Source organism: Lycorma delicatula, chromosome 1 (genome assembly GCF_047948215.1).
Source record: "Lycorma delicatula isolate Av1 chromosome 1, ASM4794821v1, whole genome shotgun sequence".
Lineage (NCBI taxonomy): Eukaryota > Metazoa > Arthropoda > Insecta > Hemiptera > Fulgoridae > Lycorma > Lycorma delicatula.
In genome coordinates, this window is record NC_134455.1 from 360,191,041 (window position 1) to 360,207,810 (window position 16,770).

At 29.5% G+C, this 16,770-nt stretch overlaps 1 protein-coding gene across 1 annotated transcript in view; it reads left to right on the plus strand.

The window, feature by feature from the left end:
* Positions 1 to 16,770, plus strand: part of LOC142317925 (nose resistant to fluoxetine protein 6-like) — a 65,772-nt gene that overhangs the window by 29,010 nt on the left and 19,992 nt on the right. The window contains exons 5-9 of the mRNA XM_075354463.1: positions 937 to 1,130; positions 6,545 to 6,705; positions 8,869 to 9,037; positions 11,013 to 11,203; positions 16,270 to 16,402. Coding sequence (XP_075210578.1) covers positions 937 to 1,130; positions 6,545 to 6,705; positions 8,869 to 9,037; positions 11,013 to 11,203; positions 16,270 to 16,402 — 848 coding nt within the window. The remainder of the gene's footprint in view (positions 1 to 936; positions 1,131 to 6,544; positions 6,706 to 8,868; positions 9,038 to 11,012; positions 11,204 to 16,269; positions 16,403 to 16,770) is intronic.

Here is a 16,770-nt window from a genome sequence, read left to right on the forward strand (position 1 = left end):
TATTCCTACACATAAACCATTCAGGTTTCTTGTGGTAAATTAATGATTAAAAGCAAAAACAGTTCTTCTTCTTTTTTAAAAACATGTGTAATCTAAAAACAAAGATCTGAAAATATAATCAAAAAATATGTGTGTTTAATCATATAGCAATTTTTCCTCAGTACAGAATCTGCATGTTAAAATGAAAAACATTCAAAACACTTGCTTATGTTTGTGAATATAACAGTATGTACTTACTTCCTCTCAATAATAAAGATTATGTCAGGCGGTAATTTCAGAAAAATTCAAATACCTTTTGTTCTCCACCCATTCTTATAATACCTTTCTCTTTTACATAAACTTTTAATTTTGAGCTAAATGAAGTCTCTAAACTTCATTTAGCGTTTAAAGAGATCTTCACACCTTACTGCAGTGTTAAATTTTAAAGAATATTACTCTCCCATTGCAGCCAGAAAACCTGGGGGAAGGATTTTACAAATGGATGTCCTAAATGTGATGTCCTGGAGAAAAACTATCATGTATTGTAAATTACATACTGAATATATCATTTGGGAAAGCAGTTTTATTTAGTTGTTATCTATATGTAACCAAGTACTATGGAAGAAAAGTGGGAGTTGGTTAATGAAAAGAAAACATATGAGTATGGAAGTAATTAGATATATATTAAATCAGATGTGTGTTTGAAGTATTAATAAATTTAAAAAGCAACATGATTAACAAGTAGATTGCTCCTTTAATGGGAATTTTGTTCATTATTTCAGTAGCAGCTACTCATCAATAATATTTTAGTGCTAACCATGCTATCCAAAATGAAAAATAGAGATTACATTATGTTAATTAACAACTAATAGTCACAAATTTCTCTTTATTTAATAAGTTTGAAAAACTCACTGATATATCTGGATACAAAACTACTATACAAAATGTTTCTTTCAGATAAACTTCATGGAGCAATTATGTCTTTTTCATTACATACCAATGGCCATCTTCTTTTAAATGTTGTAAAGAGCCATGAGTCAATGGATGTCTTGTATGGGTTACGCTTCTTAATAATGGTTTGGATAATTCTTATTCACAGATTCTCACAGTTGCATACGGTTCCTGCAATGGGTCTCTTCCAGTGGAACAGTGTTAGTCAATAATATATAAATATTTTGCATGATTCACCAAAATTTAACAACCATAATGAAAAGTGAGAAAATAATATTGTATCACATTAGAGTATAATACACAATGATTTAAATTATACTCTCTCTCTTTTTCCTGTTTAGCCTCCGGTAACTACCGTTTAGATAATTCTTCAGAGGATGATATGTATGAGTATAAATGAAGTATAGTCTTGTACATTCTCAGTTCGACCATTCCTGAGATGTGTGGTTAATTGAAACCCAACCACCAAAGAACACCGGTATCCACGATCTAGTATTCAAGTCCGTGTAAAAATAACTGGCTTTACTAGGACTTGAACGCTGGAACTCTCGGCTTCCAAATCGGCTGATTTGGGAAAACGCGTTCACCACTAGACCAACCCGGTGGGTTGATTTAAATTATACTAAAATATCATACTCTCACTTAACTGTAAAGATTTTGAAGTTATATATTTCCTATAAATAATTACACATCATTTTAGAAATCTAGGATAATTTATATAATTTTGTTTTTCTTTTACAAATTTTTATGTGACTAACTTTATATCCTTATTTCTTAGACATTTTGTACAACTATTTTGACCTTGATGTAACTGATACTGAACCAACTATTTCAACTTAATTTTTCTCTTCATTAAGTTTTTATTCAAAATTTAACTCTTCTGTAACAAAATTAACTAATCCTGAATGCCTTAAGATATCACTAAACTACCTGACTATTTTACATCTGTCCTGTAATTCTTTTTTCTCCAAACAGTATTAAAATTACTACATTTGAAATTTTATCATCCACTAAATTTTCATATTTCTACGTGTTTATTCGACCAGGATATTGAGAGACTAACAACTAAACATTTCTTGTAAGTACAATTTATTACTCTAGAGACAAATAAAATAAAAAATAATAATGACAATACATATATATAACATGTAAAATAGTTAATTCAATTAAAAGGAAGAAATTCCTTATACTGGTCATTTTACAATATTTTCCTTTAACCCAATTTCAGTAGTCTCATCATTATTTTTCTAGTTCCTTATGGTCTTTGACTTGCTAAATTCTATACATTTTTCAAAATTTCTTTGGGATTCCTTATTATTCATTTGGAATAGATTATTTTCTGTTTGGTTTAAAAAAGCTCCTCCCTTCTGACAGTCTTTCTTGGTGTCTTGCTAGATTCACCTATTCTTTATTGCCTAAAAAAAAAAAAAAAAAAAAAAAAAATAATAAAAATAATAAAATATATTCTGATCTATAAGGTTCTCTTATAGTTTCTCTTCTTAGATTGCTTGCTGTCACAACTCACGACTTACTTCAATTATTTTTTTATACAATTTACTTATATTATTTTTTGTATCTGTAAGTGTAAATCGAAAGAGTTTAAACTACATTCTTTTCACTATGTATTACATTCCTATATGCTTTTACTTGCTGTATCTCTTATAACATTTTGATTATATCTATTTTCAGATTTCTAGCTGCATAACATGACAACAGTATGCATACACTTTTCCAAATGGATACTTCATTATAACTGTTTCATTTCAATTCCTGAAAGCTAAAGTTTATTAACTGTTGCTTCTGTTGTCATTTATGATGTTACACGTACTTAACTAACATAAGTCTTAAGCAAACATAATATATATATATATATATATATATATATTTATTTACATATATAAATTTATTAAACATTGATGAAAATATTTTAAAGTATTAGAATACTAAATTCTAAATCTTATACAAAAAAATGATCTTATTGAATCCAATCTTTCCTTAAACAAGACTTTAATGATCAACTTATCTTAGGGACATGATTAATAAACTTCTTAAAAATTATCTACAGAATCTGTACTTCATAACTAATAAAAAAAAGGAGACTTTTTTAATAAATTAAAAACACAAGGAAAAAATGTTTGTTTATTTATTCATTCGCAATTAAGGCGTAGCCAAATTATAGTCCAAATTAAAATTAAATTTTAAAATGTATGAAAAATGCCAAACCTGACCAAGATTAAAAGTCAGAACAGTCCAGACAAAGATGGGATATGATGGAAACAGGATAGAGTTTACTTACATTCCCTGAATGTAAGTAAATAAATAAATAAAGAATTCTTCATCATGGTGCAAATGGACTATTCCTAATTAAACCTTTATTCAGTGAGCATTTGACTAATACATTAAGAATGTATTTTTACATAAATTTAACATTAATACTGGTATTTGATTTTGTATGTATTTCACCAAGAATAATAAATATTTTTGCCACTACTATTAAAAGTAATTCAAATTTATAAGAATACTTTTCTTATTTGTAATTATCAATTGTAATTCTGATATTGTTGTATTTACTCAAACATTTTTCTGGCATGACTCAAAAAAAAAAAAAAAATTGAATAATCTTCAAGCTCTAATCTTAATCATAGAATATCCTGAAATATATCAGATTAATAAAAAACAACAGTAAACACTACTCAGTGATATTAGAAGGAATTTAAATTACTTTGGATCATTAAGTAATTAAATAATTCAGATACTTACAGATATTTTGGAGAGAGAATAAGATAGAAAACTTTAATAAATTACTTCAAATGTTATTATGAATTATGTGTATTAAATTATTATCTTATGCAATAATAAAGTTTTTTGTTTTTATCATGTATAGTTTGTAGTAGTATAATTTGCTATACTACCTTGTTCAATTGAGCTACAGAATACCCAAAAATTAACTTAAACTACTGAATTAATTTTTAAAAGTTAACTTTTAATAATGGGTCTATCAAATAAAAATAAGTAACTACTATTATGACTACTTATCAGAAAAAGTGGACACTTTTAAGCATAAGTTATTTCTTGATTGTAACTGAATAAAATCAACCTTTTACATAAAAGTATACACTGAAATTTTACTTTTGAAATTTTGTTACTTAATAACATATATAAACATGTTAAGTTATAGCTGTAGCTATGATTCTTTTAAAAAAAATATAAAATCCTTTATCTTAAGATAAAGGATTTTATTTAGTTATTTGATATTCTGAATAAAAGAATCGAACATATCTTCAAGTGAGGAAGAATTGCCTGCAGATACCAGGTGTGGATTAGTTTGTGAATACTAATACTAATATTAATTGTGGCTTTTAAAAGATTGTGCTGTCTTTTTCAATACCTCCATGATCCCGGTAATTGTACAGGCTAAAGAAAAGATATGGATAGAAATAAAAGATGAATTTTCCAGAAGTTCCAGGAAAAATTATACTGTTGTAAAGTAAAACCTTCTTAATAATACGAAGACAGATGTAAAGCAGAAAATGGACCGAAATACTACAGAAAACAAAAAAATTAGGAAAAAGCGTCGCTGGAAATGGTAAATTACGAAGAAATTGGAGTTTTCCAGAAATTGGAGGAGGCTGCAATATTGCCATATGTGATCCGCAAACTTCATTAAAAAAAGCAGATTGGAATTTTGATCATGAAAAGCAGAAATAAAGTGTACATTCTGTATTACCACCTGCACAGATTATAGTAATTAAATGGCAAAAGAAAAAGAAGTTCTGTTTAGAAACTGAAGAAACAGAAAATCTTTCTACATCAGAATTACGTCTTTCTTTACTTGAGCAACTAAATGCTGCCAGGTTGCAAGCAAAAAAAGAACAACTTATCAGTGATAGAATATCAGCTAGGGCCAAATCTGACACTATACAGTCAAGTTTGAATGTTTTAAATTATAGAAGTGAAACTAATTTTGAGGTGGAATTAGATGGTTTGCTGGTAGAATTACGAGAAATATACAGTTGTAATAGAAATGATAAAAATAAATATTAGTTGAATAAATGTAGACCTACTAAGATAAAAGAACTGAATTTTTGTTTTGACCAGTCATAATTTGAAGACTGCTAATTGTAATGTTTTTCAAATAAATAAGTATCCTGTTTCCTGGAAAAAAATACAATAAAAAATTGAAAAAATTTTAATAATGAAAAAATTAAAAATATAAATTGAAAAAAGATTAAAAAACAAAAAGAAACATGATGCCTCGGCATAGCTCGGTTGGTAAGTTGTTGGATTAAACAACTGATTACACAAACACTGAGGTCCTTGGTTCGATTCAGCTAAGTCAGTAACACCTTACCAACTAAACTATACCGAGGTGTCGTATCTTACATATTCATTACTGATTTTATATTCATTTATTTTTTATAGGTTATTTATTTTAGAATATTCAAAATTATCCTGTAAATATCTGCTTTTGTTGTGTAACAGAGCATAACTCAATTATTGTTGGAACTTTTTCCAAAGATATTTTCTCGTTTTTCCTAAAACTGGAAACCTTTGAATGAGCTCACTGAATACTCTTTCAGCTATTACCATCTCCTTATCATGCTTTACATTGAATAGTTCCTGTTTTCTGTTGACAGGGTTTTTAAATGACATTAATAACCTTGGTGAAATTCTGTACCCACTATCTCCAAATAAGCAGAAATTACCTTTAATTTGTGACAATCTGATATATGGAACTCTCAGTCCAAATCCTGGAATCCTGTATGCTGCCGAGCCACTGAGCGTTTACATAAGTAATCATTTCACAAGTGACTTGCACAATGAGGCTTGCAATTTCTTTTCTTTTAATGTAATCTTTTACGAATGCAAATGGATTTTTATCCTCACACGTGTGCAGTTGAGTGTACCAATAACTGTTGGTATCTGAAATCTGTAGACCACTCCTCTCTAGCTACTTTCATTGCCTATAAGTTGAGGAAATTTGATCCGTAAATGTGCTTTCTTCTTTATCCTGTTGGCTATGCTATTTATACTGTTGAATGGTGAACACCAAAATCTTGCGCAACACCAATTTGAAATCCATTGTCACTTACAATCACAAAAATATCTCCATTTTCTGGCATGAGTTGAGAACTCCACCTCTAGTTTCATCTACTTCTCCCAAAAAGTGATCTGGAAGGTAATCTATGTTTTCGCTTTCAAATCACAATAAAAACTTTGAATTGTATAATTAATATTCTTTCTCTCCAAATAAGACTTATCTTTTCAAAATCTTACAAACCCTGCCATAGGTCTCAAATTAAAACGCAATAGTCACCAATGCTGTAATCCAAGTATTCTCAATAGTTACCTTAAAAATAAATAAGTGTTAACTTATTTTCATTTAAGTCAGTTCTTCTTTTTATTCAACTAAAAATAAGACATTATTGGAAAAACTGAAAGTAACTTCTTATAAGTAAACACTGATTAAATTGGAAGTTTACTTGTTGCAGTGAGAGAACACTTAATTTTTAAGGAATCCCTTTGTTATACCCAATTCATTGTAAGAAAGTACTTAAAAGGTTATAAGTAAGAATTTAATATTTTTTTATTCAATATACTGAATGTTCCACAGATTATTCAAGACTGGAGCCGTGCTTTTATTACAAATGGTTTTATTTGTGTTGATACATTTTTTATAATGAGTGGAATGTTATTATCGTATACATTCTTGAAGAAAATTAATAAAGAAAAGAGCTTCAATGTAGTGAAATTTTACCTACATCGATATATTAGGTAAGAATAAGCTAGACCACAACCCATAAAAATACAAAATTAAATTGTTATTATCAATTTGGTAATACTTTTATGGTTTTAGCGTTTTTACAACTTTTTACACTAAGTTTTTAAATGTATTAAATGTTGTAATAAATAATGCCAAATAATATTCAAAAATGAATTGTAATCATTGTTTTTCTGAATTCTTCAAATCTTTGCCAACTCAAATATCAAAATTTGGGAATTTGTATAATTTTAAATTGTAATTGTGAAAGTAATAATTTTAAATGAAATTATCTACTCAATCAAAAAATCTTAGTATAAATTTAAACATTTCCAATTTGATGATATTTTATTATCAGTCTTGGTAAACAAATTCAACCTAATGTAGTTTATTGAATTACAAAAATAAACGTAGATTTATTCGATAAAAGTACAGGCATAAAACCATATTCTGTTTAAAATCCAAGCAATAAAAGTTGTATAATAAAGATCAAATGCTTTTTCTAAATCCATAAAACATATAGTTAGCCTTTTACCTCTTTCTGCATGATTGTTTCAAATATTTCTTATTAGCCCAATAGAATCTCTTGGATGTAATTGGACTAATTCATATTGTTCTTCTTTTCAGAACACTGTAACCATTACTTTCTAATTATTCTGTAAGTACTTTCCTTATTTTTTACTCAGTTTTCCGTTCAAAACTCACAAAAAATCTTTGTTGGATATCAATTTAAATTAATTATCCTTTCTCTTTCCTGTTTAGCCTCCGGTAACTACCGTTTAGATAATTTCTTCAGAGGATGAATGAGGATGATATGTATGAGTGTAATTGAAGTGTAGTCTTGTACATTCTCAGTTTGACCATTCCTGAGATGTGTGGTTAATTGAAACCCAACCACCAAAGAACACCGGTATCCACGATCTAGTATTCAAATCTATGTAAAAATAACTGGCTTTACTACGACTTGAACGCTGTTACTCTCGACTTTCCAAATCAGCTGATTTGGGAAGACGCGTTAACCACTAGACCAACCCGGTGGGTTAAATTAATTATCCTGTAATCATTACACTTAACTGCATTACCTTTTTATAGATTGGAATCATGCTTCTTTGAAGAAAATTTTAATCTCACTATTATAGATTCTCTTACACAGTTTCACCATCTCTTGTACTCCTACTTCAAGAAAATTAAACATTTCTGTTGGCAACTCATTTATTCATATATTAATATAGTATTTCCATTCTTCATATCTTTTATAGCATGATTAACTTCAAATTTTAGGATTGCTGCTTTTTTTTAATTCCAATTCGATCTTCTATAGAATGATCACATGATTTTCTACTTCAATGTTATAAATTTGCATTTATTTCTTCCATCGTTTATATGCATATTCCTCATATAACACTTGCCATTTCTATTACCAATTTTTAGTGCTTACATTCTTCATCCATTTTTACCATATTTCTGTTTTTATTTTTTTTTACATTCATTCATACAGTCCTTTTCTTTCCAAATTTTTTATATCTGAGCATTGATCTGGAAGCCAGTATTCCTTTTGTTTTCTGTATTATTCTTGCTAATTCATTATCCAATCTTCTGTAGAGTCTCTAACTTTCTCACTCTTGCTTTTTGTGTATTTCTTTAGTCTTCCACTTTTCCAATCATCAGGCTGGAAAGCATAGCTTCTTTATTCCTTTTCCCTTAATGAAGCCAACCAAGTAATGAATTAATTACTTAAAAGAAACTACTCTCTTTTCTTGATTGCTTTTGCTCATTGTTAAAATAATTAGCAAATCTAGACCTTCAATGTAATGATAAACTTATAACGAAATTTTTTTTTATTAGAACTTGAAATTCAAGTATAAACGTAAGTTTTTTATATTGCAACAACACAATACATTAACTCTTGAAGTGTATTTGTTAACTTAATGAATGATATAATACAACAATAAAAAAAAATGTTTTCCAGTATCTATCATTTTTATTTAACTTTGTGGTTAAAGCAAAATGTTTGTGTGCTGATGAAAAACCTTACAAGCAGGGAAGAAATACACATTACAAATGATGTACTTTTAGATCAATAAATTAACAGTTATTTGTAAAAAAATGATATAGATATTACAGATTTTCCAGTTTTACTCAATCAATATGATGTATTTTTTTTATTATGATTTCAGGTTGACACCAGCTCTGGCTGGGCTTGTATTATTTTATGCCACACTCTCTGACAGGCTGTGTGATGGTCCACTATGTCCTCTCTACTATGACACAATAAAGAAACCATGTGTAAAAAATTGGTGGGCATCACTCATCTACATTAATAATTATTATGATTCAGATAATATGGTACGTAAAAGTAAAGTGTGTTCAATTATTTGAAATTATAATTTAATATATTTTAGTATTTTCAGGAAATTATGCTGGAAACTTTTTTTAATTTTTGAGGTATAATCTGCAGCAGATTTATATGACATTTATTCAGATGATAATCTTTTTATGTATTGGTTGTTCATTCCACTGGTCCTCATTCCTCTTGCAAAGAGCATTCTTTTTCATTAGTAGTCAGTCTGACAATCTATATTGTTTGTAAATAAAATAATATTAAAAAATAGCATGCATTACTTTAAACAGTATCAAAAACAATTATGTAGATATACAAAAATTGTATAAGATATACAAATCCAGTTTTTTATAAAATAACCAAATTTGACTTGGTGATGCTTTTGATGGCAATTACAGTCATAATTGAAAATTAATTAGTTAATTATTAACCAAATTTAAACAAAGCGATAAACCAAAATTAAACACAACATTCTTTTCACATTTAAATTTAAACTTAATGGACTTTTTTTTTTATAATTAGATTAAAAGGGTTTTAACTACATTTGTAGCCATTACAAATGACTACTGCTTCTCTTGTTGAAAATATCTTTAATACAGCCTTGTTAAGAGTTAAAATGTGACACTTAATTAGAATGTGGTCAAAAGTACATTTAATTTGCATGGCCTATTTATAATATTGGTGTCATGTGTTTTTGCAGATTTCAAAATATTTAAATGTGTGATTAGATTGTGGCCATTTTTTATACATATATAAATACCTAGGTTGTTAATTTAAATTAGGTATATTTGTTATTTGTTTTACTATGTGGATGGCAAATACATACTATCTGTGTTAATTAGCAGTGTCTATTTTTATGGTGGTGTTCATTTGTTCATTGTATTTTTGGTAGCTAGCAACCTACATTTGGTTCTTACGTTATAGAATTATGTGAAGTCAGGATAATTTAGTTTATTTATTCCTCACAAAATTTCATTGTGTTCCATTTATTCTATTTTGTATTTTACTTTAATGTGAGTTATTTCTTTTGCAGAATCGTTGTTTGTATATGTGATAGTCTAATGTATCTTTTTATTTTGATTTCTTAATCCTTTTTATTTTATTCTTTATTCTTGTTATTCATTATTTTTGTATTTATGTTTGTTAATTTATGAGTAATTCAGAATACATTGTTATATCAAATCTTGTGGATTTTAAACTGTTAAATTCTACATAATTTTCAGGTGACATTAGTGCACTGAGTGCATCGCATAAGATTCACAGTTCTAAAACTGAAGCTTATGTGAGGGGTATAGTTGCTTAAGATGAACACAAGTGATTGAAACACTTTGTCATATATAAGAACTTTTTTCAACCACATTATATTTAAATCTGGGTTGGTTTGTCATTAAAAGTTAAATTTGACTCCTTTAACTTTACCAATTGACATTAAAACTGTTTGTGTGTACATTCTCCAATAACTTCAGTAAGAATGAACCACTTTCAGTCTAGTTCTTGTATCACTGTTTTGCATATCCATTATTCACTTCACTGTGAAAAATAAAATTTAAATAATCTTTCATTTAGAATCCCCCTAAAAATGAAAGGATGTAGAATTGCACACTTCATAAAAAAAATTGTATATACTCGCCACAGAAAATTGTATTATTTGAGATAGCAAAATTTTCCATTAAATAACTAATATCTCAAAAACATTTCACTTGATCTTGATAAATTAAGAAAAAAATTATTTTTCCTAAATTTCATTCTTTTAAACTATATGGCAACTTCTTAAATAACAAGATTAATATGAAACTGAAAATCATCAGTTCATGAATTTTTCTTATTCATTAATTTGTCCTAATTCTATTTTCAAACAATGTATTTTACTCATAGCTTCTATTCAACAGAAGGGTTTTTGTACTTATATGGAGTTGAAAAAAAATTTACACTAATTATGAAATATTTAAAACAATGTCTAACTTATTTGGTATATTTCAGTGTGCAGTACAGTCATGGTATACCTCAGTTGATATGCAATTATTTTGGTTGTCACCAATACTGCTTTATCCTTTAATGCACCATCCTTGGATAATGCGATATTTGCTCAGTGGTTTGATTGGTGTTTCTGTTGTAATTTCAATTCTTCAACCCTATTATAACCATGTATCAGCAGGATATTTCATCGTAGGGTATGTTGCAGTTCTATCTAATCTAAATAAAAAATTACAACTTTAAATATACTCTCTTGTTTTACTTAATATTCTTATACAATAAAAAACTAATTTACACAATAGTGTAATCTACTTTTTTTTAATGTACACTTTTATTAATATAATGCTGATTATGAGTGTTCTGCAGTTTCGTAGGTTCCAGCATATATCCAAGTCAAGATTCCAAGCCAATTAATATCAATCCTCCACCAACCTTTTACCTGTATGTAATTGACTTCCTCTCTAATATTCATTAATCATCTTCTTCTTCTTCTCCTTCCTACCACCCCCCTTACACAGCCTCAACTGTGTTAACATTTTTTTCTTCTTACCCAATGCCCTATCTGATTTTTGTTTTAAATTACTTTTCTCTATTATCCAACATCATTCATCAGCTCTTCATTTCTGCCTTTTTTCTGTCCAATTTATCTTCTCCATTCTTTTCCAAATCTGCATTTCTAGCCCATCTTTTCTCCTCAGTTCTTGTTTCTGTCCCATATTGTACTACTCTTCTGGAAGATCATTTTGCTGATTTTCTATACAGATCTTTACCCAGATGCTCATTTTGGAGCCCTTCTTCATACAAAAGAGCCAGTTTTGCCACTGGAATCCTTGTTTTAATTTTTTTTTAGCAGTATGTAAGTTTTTACTAGTCTTGTTGCATAGATATTTGAAGTAACTTGTTTTAGTACTTTACTTATATTCTTGTCCTTATATTTGTATTTCTACAAGTAATGCTTTTAGTTTTCTTACATTTATCATCTAATGTGTGTAGCATCCTATTTATTTTCATTTCACTCTCTGCTAATACCACAAAAACAGATACATTCAATTCATTTTCTGTGAACAGATACTACTTTCATACGAGGTGCTACCCAAAAGATTGGGGAATTTTACCATGAAAATGAAATAGCTTACCACTGTTTAACTTATAATTTACATTGTCTCCTTCAAAGAAATCCCCTTGGGCATTGATACAGTGATCCCAGCTTTTTTCCTATGATTCCATGCATCACTGTAAGACTGCAGGTGTAAGTGTTCGAAGCACGTTCTGTGTTTCTTCCTGAATCTCCTCAATTGTGTTAAAACGACGGCCTTTCAATTGAAATTTTATTTTTGGAAAGAGAAAAATGTCGCACTTGGCAAGGTTAGGCGAATAGGGTGGGTGGGGAATCATTACTGTCTTTTTGGAAGCCAAGAAATTCCGAACGGCTAGCGATGTGTGCGCTGCCGCGTTGTCATGGTGCAGAACCCAGCTGTTGTTACCCCCACAGATCGGAACGTTTGCGCCTAATGCTTTCACGTAACCGCTTCAAAACTTGACAATAGAACATCACATTGACAGTTTGACCAAGAGGAACAAATTCCTTATGGATAATGCTTTTGATGTCGAAAAAACAATCATTATGGACTTCACGTTGTTGCGAATTTGGCGTACTTTTCTTGGTCGCGGTGAACTTGGCGACTTCCACTGCGACGACTGCTGCTTAGTTTCAGGGTCATATCTGTACACCCATGTCTTATCACCGGTTATGATGTTGGAGATGAAGTTAGGGTCATCTCTTGCTGTATTTTTCAATTCACTACAGACAGCTACGAGACTTTGTTTCTGGTGGCTGTTCAACAGTCTCGGTACGAATTTTTGCAGCAATGCGTCTCATGTTCAAATTGTCCGACAAGATGCGTTGCACGGACACATATGAGATTTGTACGATTGTACAAACATCATGGATTGTTTGTCTACCATCTGCAACAATAGCCTCTGGCACTTTCGCGATGTTTTCCGGTGTTGGGCTTGTTGATGGTCTTCCTGAACGATCATCGTCATCGACTGTCGTTCGACCATCTTTGAATCGTTTGTATCACAAAAACGTTTTACTTTTACTCATAGCATTGTCACTAACACTAAATGCTTCCACAAGCATGCGATGGGTTTCTACATCAGTTTTTTTAAGCATGAAGTAAAATTTGATGCGGGTTCTTTGCGCTTTAAAGTCTGCCATTTAGAACTTCGCCGAAGGAGTAAAAGACAACGTTACACAACCGCACGGAAGTCAACAATGCAGCCTCCCAACGTCACAGCTGTTGGAACACTGATTCACAAAAAGTATTGTTAGCCACATCTAGCGGCAGCAGGTCGTACCAGCAATGTTTTGCGCGCGAAATTCAAATTCCCCGAACTCTTGGGTAGCACCTCGTATAAACATTCACTGACAATTTTCTCAAGATAGATACGTATTTCATAGGGCAATAAACTAATAGAACCCCTATTTTATTCTTCTATCCAGTGAATATTTTTCAGCCACTTCAATTCCATTTCGTATTTCTGCATTTTGGCTCAGATGCAGACACTTATACACTTCTTCATACACTTTACTCTCAACTTGTAACAATCTACAAATATTCTTTTTTCCCTCTTTATCTAAGCATTTTAATAAGTCAGTAAGTAGGTTCTGCAAGCCTTACTTCTTCAAAGAATAGCTCTTCATGGCCTGTAAGGACTGATCTTCTTCCACAGTTGGAATACTAAAATCATTTTCATCTCACTGATCAACTTTTCTTCTTTGTTCAAATTTTTTAGCCTCTGATCCGATTCATTTATACATTCTGTTATTCTTCCCATTTCTCTAGAACCTCTTGAAATCCACTTGCCATATAACCATGTTTCTTCTCTGTTTCAATACCTGCAAGTACTGTTATTCTTTTTACCTAAACACCATCTGTCTAGCACACTTATATCTTTATTCTACTTTCCATACCTTCACCTTCAATCATTCTCCTAACATTATTCCTATGCCATAATCACCACTCTTTACTTTTGCAAAGTAATTTGGGGATCTTTACTGTATAATTTGCCACTTTCCATCTATCTAACTTCACATAGTCTAAAAATATAATTAGATATTCTCTAGTTAGTTTGTATTCGTTCTTTAAAGTATCAGTAATGGTTATTTAACTTTTTCGTTTTTTGCATTTTTACTTTTCAAGGTTGAAGTAATGCTAGAACATTCCAGGAACTTGAATTTCCAGCTTTTCTCAAATCTTTCAGTTTCTCTTTCTACTTCTGAAATATCATGTGTCCTTCTTGATCATAACAAACATCTTCTGGCAAACTGTATTTTGATGGACAACCCTTGGCTGCCATTGATGGTGAAGGAAATTATCTTCACTTTTTCTTCATCTCAGCAATTCTTCGTGGTATTTTTATTTCTTCACTCTTTATTAGTGATAATACAAGAGAAGACCTAAAATCAATTATCAAGGGAAAACCAATTAGATTTGGATTTAAGCTTTGGTGTTTATGTAGTTCAGATGGGTATTTGTACAAATTAATTCCATATGAAGGTGCAAACTAAGAAAAATCTGAATGTGGTCTTTGGATACTAGTAAAACTAGATTTGTTAAATGTTGCACCAATCCTAATTAGCATAACATTTTTTTGACAATTTTTTTTACATATGATCTGTTCAATTTACTGAACAAAAAAGCATATTTTGCGACTGGCACTGTCAGAGAAAATACACTTCCTAATTGCTCATTTTTCCATTATCAAATATGAAAAGATACAGCCGAAAAGAAAGAAAAGACAGCGTGATTTTTCAGCCATTAATGATAGCAGAATATACTAAAAGTATCTTTGGCGTTGATTCCTATGACAATGGTATTTGAAATTATAGAATTCGAGTGTGTGGGAAAAAATGCAAATAACAGTAAAATCAATCAAATTGATTTTAGGTCTTCTCTTGTATTATCACTGATAAAGAGTGAAGAAATAAAAATACCATGAAGCATTGCTGAGAATGAAGAAAAAAGTGAAGATAATTTTCCTTCACCACCAATGACAACCAAGGGTCATCTGTCAAAGAACAGTTGGCCAGAAGATGATCAAATAGGGCACAAGTTATTTCAGAGCATGTGAAAAAAGCTAGACGAAGATGTAAGCTACGGAAAACCACATAATTTTTTAGTGTATAAAATATAAAGTATACCTCCATTCAGAATCTTTTCAAGAATTTCATTCATAGCAAAGAAATTAAATATTTTTTATAAAAAAACAAAATTGAAATAGTTTATTTGTAACTGCATTATTTTCAGTTTAATAAATTACAACATATGTCTTCATATGTCTTCTTATTTTACTCTTCAGAAAATGACATTTTTTGCATGCTTTTTGTCAGGTGCTTAAATGAACCATTTTATTCATGAGCAATAATTTACCTTTTTGTTGATATGAATATATTTCTAACTTTTTATACTTAATAATAGATGAAATAAAGGGTTTATTTAGAAAAAAATTGTGTATCTTTATATCTGGCAGTTAATGGGTTAAACAATGATTTTAAAAATATATTGCTGTATAATTTTTTTGATTATTACAATTAAAAATCATCTTCATTTATAAAAACAATGTATCTAAACCGTTTAGTATCAATAAAGAGATTGTAAGAAAGAAGTTATGTAAATAATGTTATTTTCATAGTTACATATAAATGAATTAGTAAAGTGTACATTATGTGGAAACACTGGTAATTGCAAAAAAAACTCATTCCTAAAAGAATAGCTGAAACATAAATAATGTTACTAATAGGTGAATTGTAACTGGATGCACATCACCATTGTGACCTCATTGCCACTACATTTATTAATCTCAAAATTAGTTGCATTGTTACTGCATAGTCTTATAATAACATTTTATTCATTTTCTTTTCTTAAATCAATATCCAAGTTTATTATAATATTAATTTTTATAGCAATCATGTGCAAATGAAATTACACCTGACTGATTACTTTTTATGTAAATACAATCATATGTACTTTAAATTCCTACATTTAAATGTAAGGAACTGTGAAAAGAAGTACAGAATATATTTCCAGTCCAATATTAACAGCAAAATATATTGCTCATGTATGTTGTCTGTTCTGTATATGACTGGCCAAACTAATAATATTACATTTCAGGAACGTTTTAGAACTTTAAAATATTATTGTTACCTCCAAACTAATATTATACTACAGTAAACTAATAATATTCTATGTTCAAACAGAAAGGTTGAAGACCACAGAATATTTTTGGAGAATTATGTATACACACATACTCGTGCAGCATCATGGCTATTAGGATTTGGTTTAGGAATTTATCTATATAAATTTAGAAATAATCCAACACCTATATCTAGAGTAAGTAAAAACAATTTTTCATGTCCACTTATACAGTGAAGTCTCTGATATAAATCCAATAAGTACTTTTCAATAAAATGTAGTTAAATATGATTTCTCAAATGGAATACTATTCCATTTGAACTGTTAGGATGGCCTTTTGTATAGTAGCAGCCAAAACTAGAGGTTTACCTGACTCAGATTATCTTTTCACCATTTGGTAAGCTCATCTTCTCTTATACTTCAATATTTATGGAAACAGCACATTTGTTAGCTGTATAAATCACCATATGTTCAATTCTAAAAATCCTTTAGTTATTTTAAAATCTTGCAGTATTAAACAAATCCACTTAGAAAATTTCTTCATTAATTGTGGTTATGCAAGATAT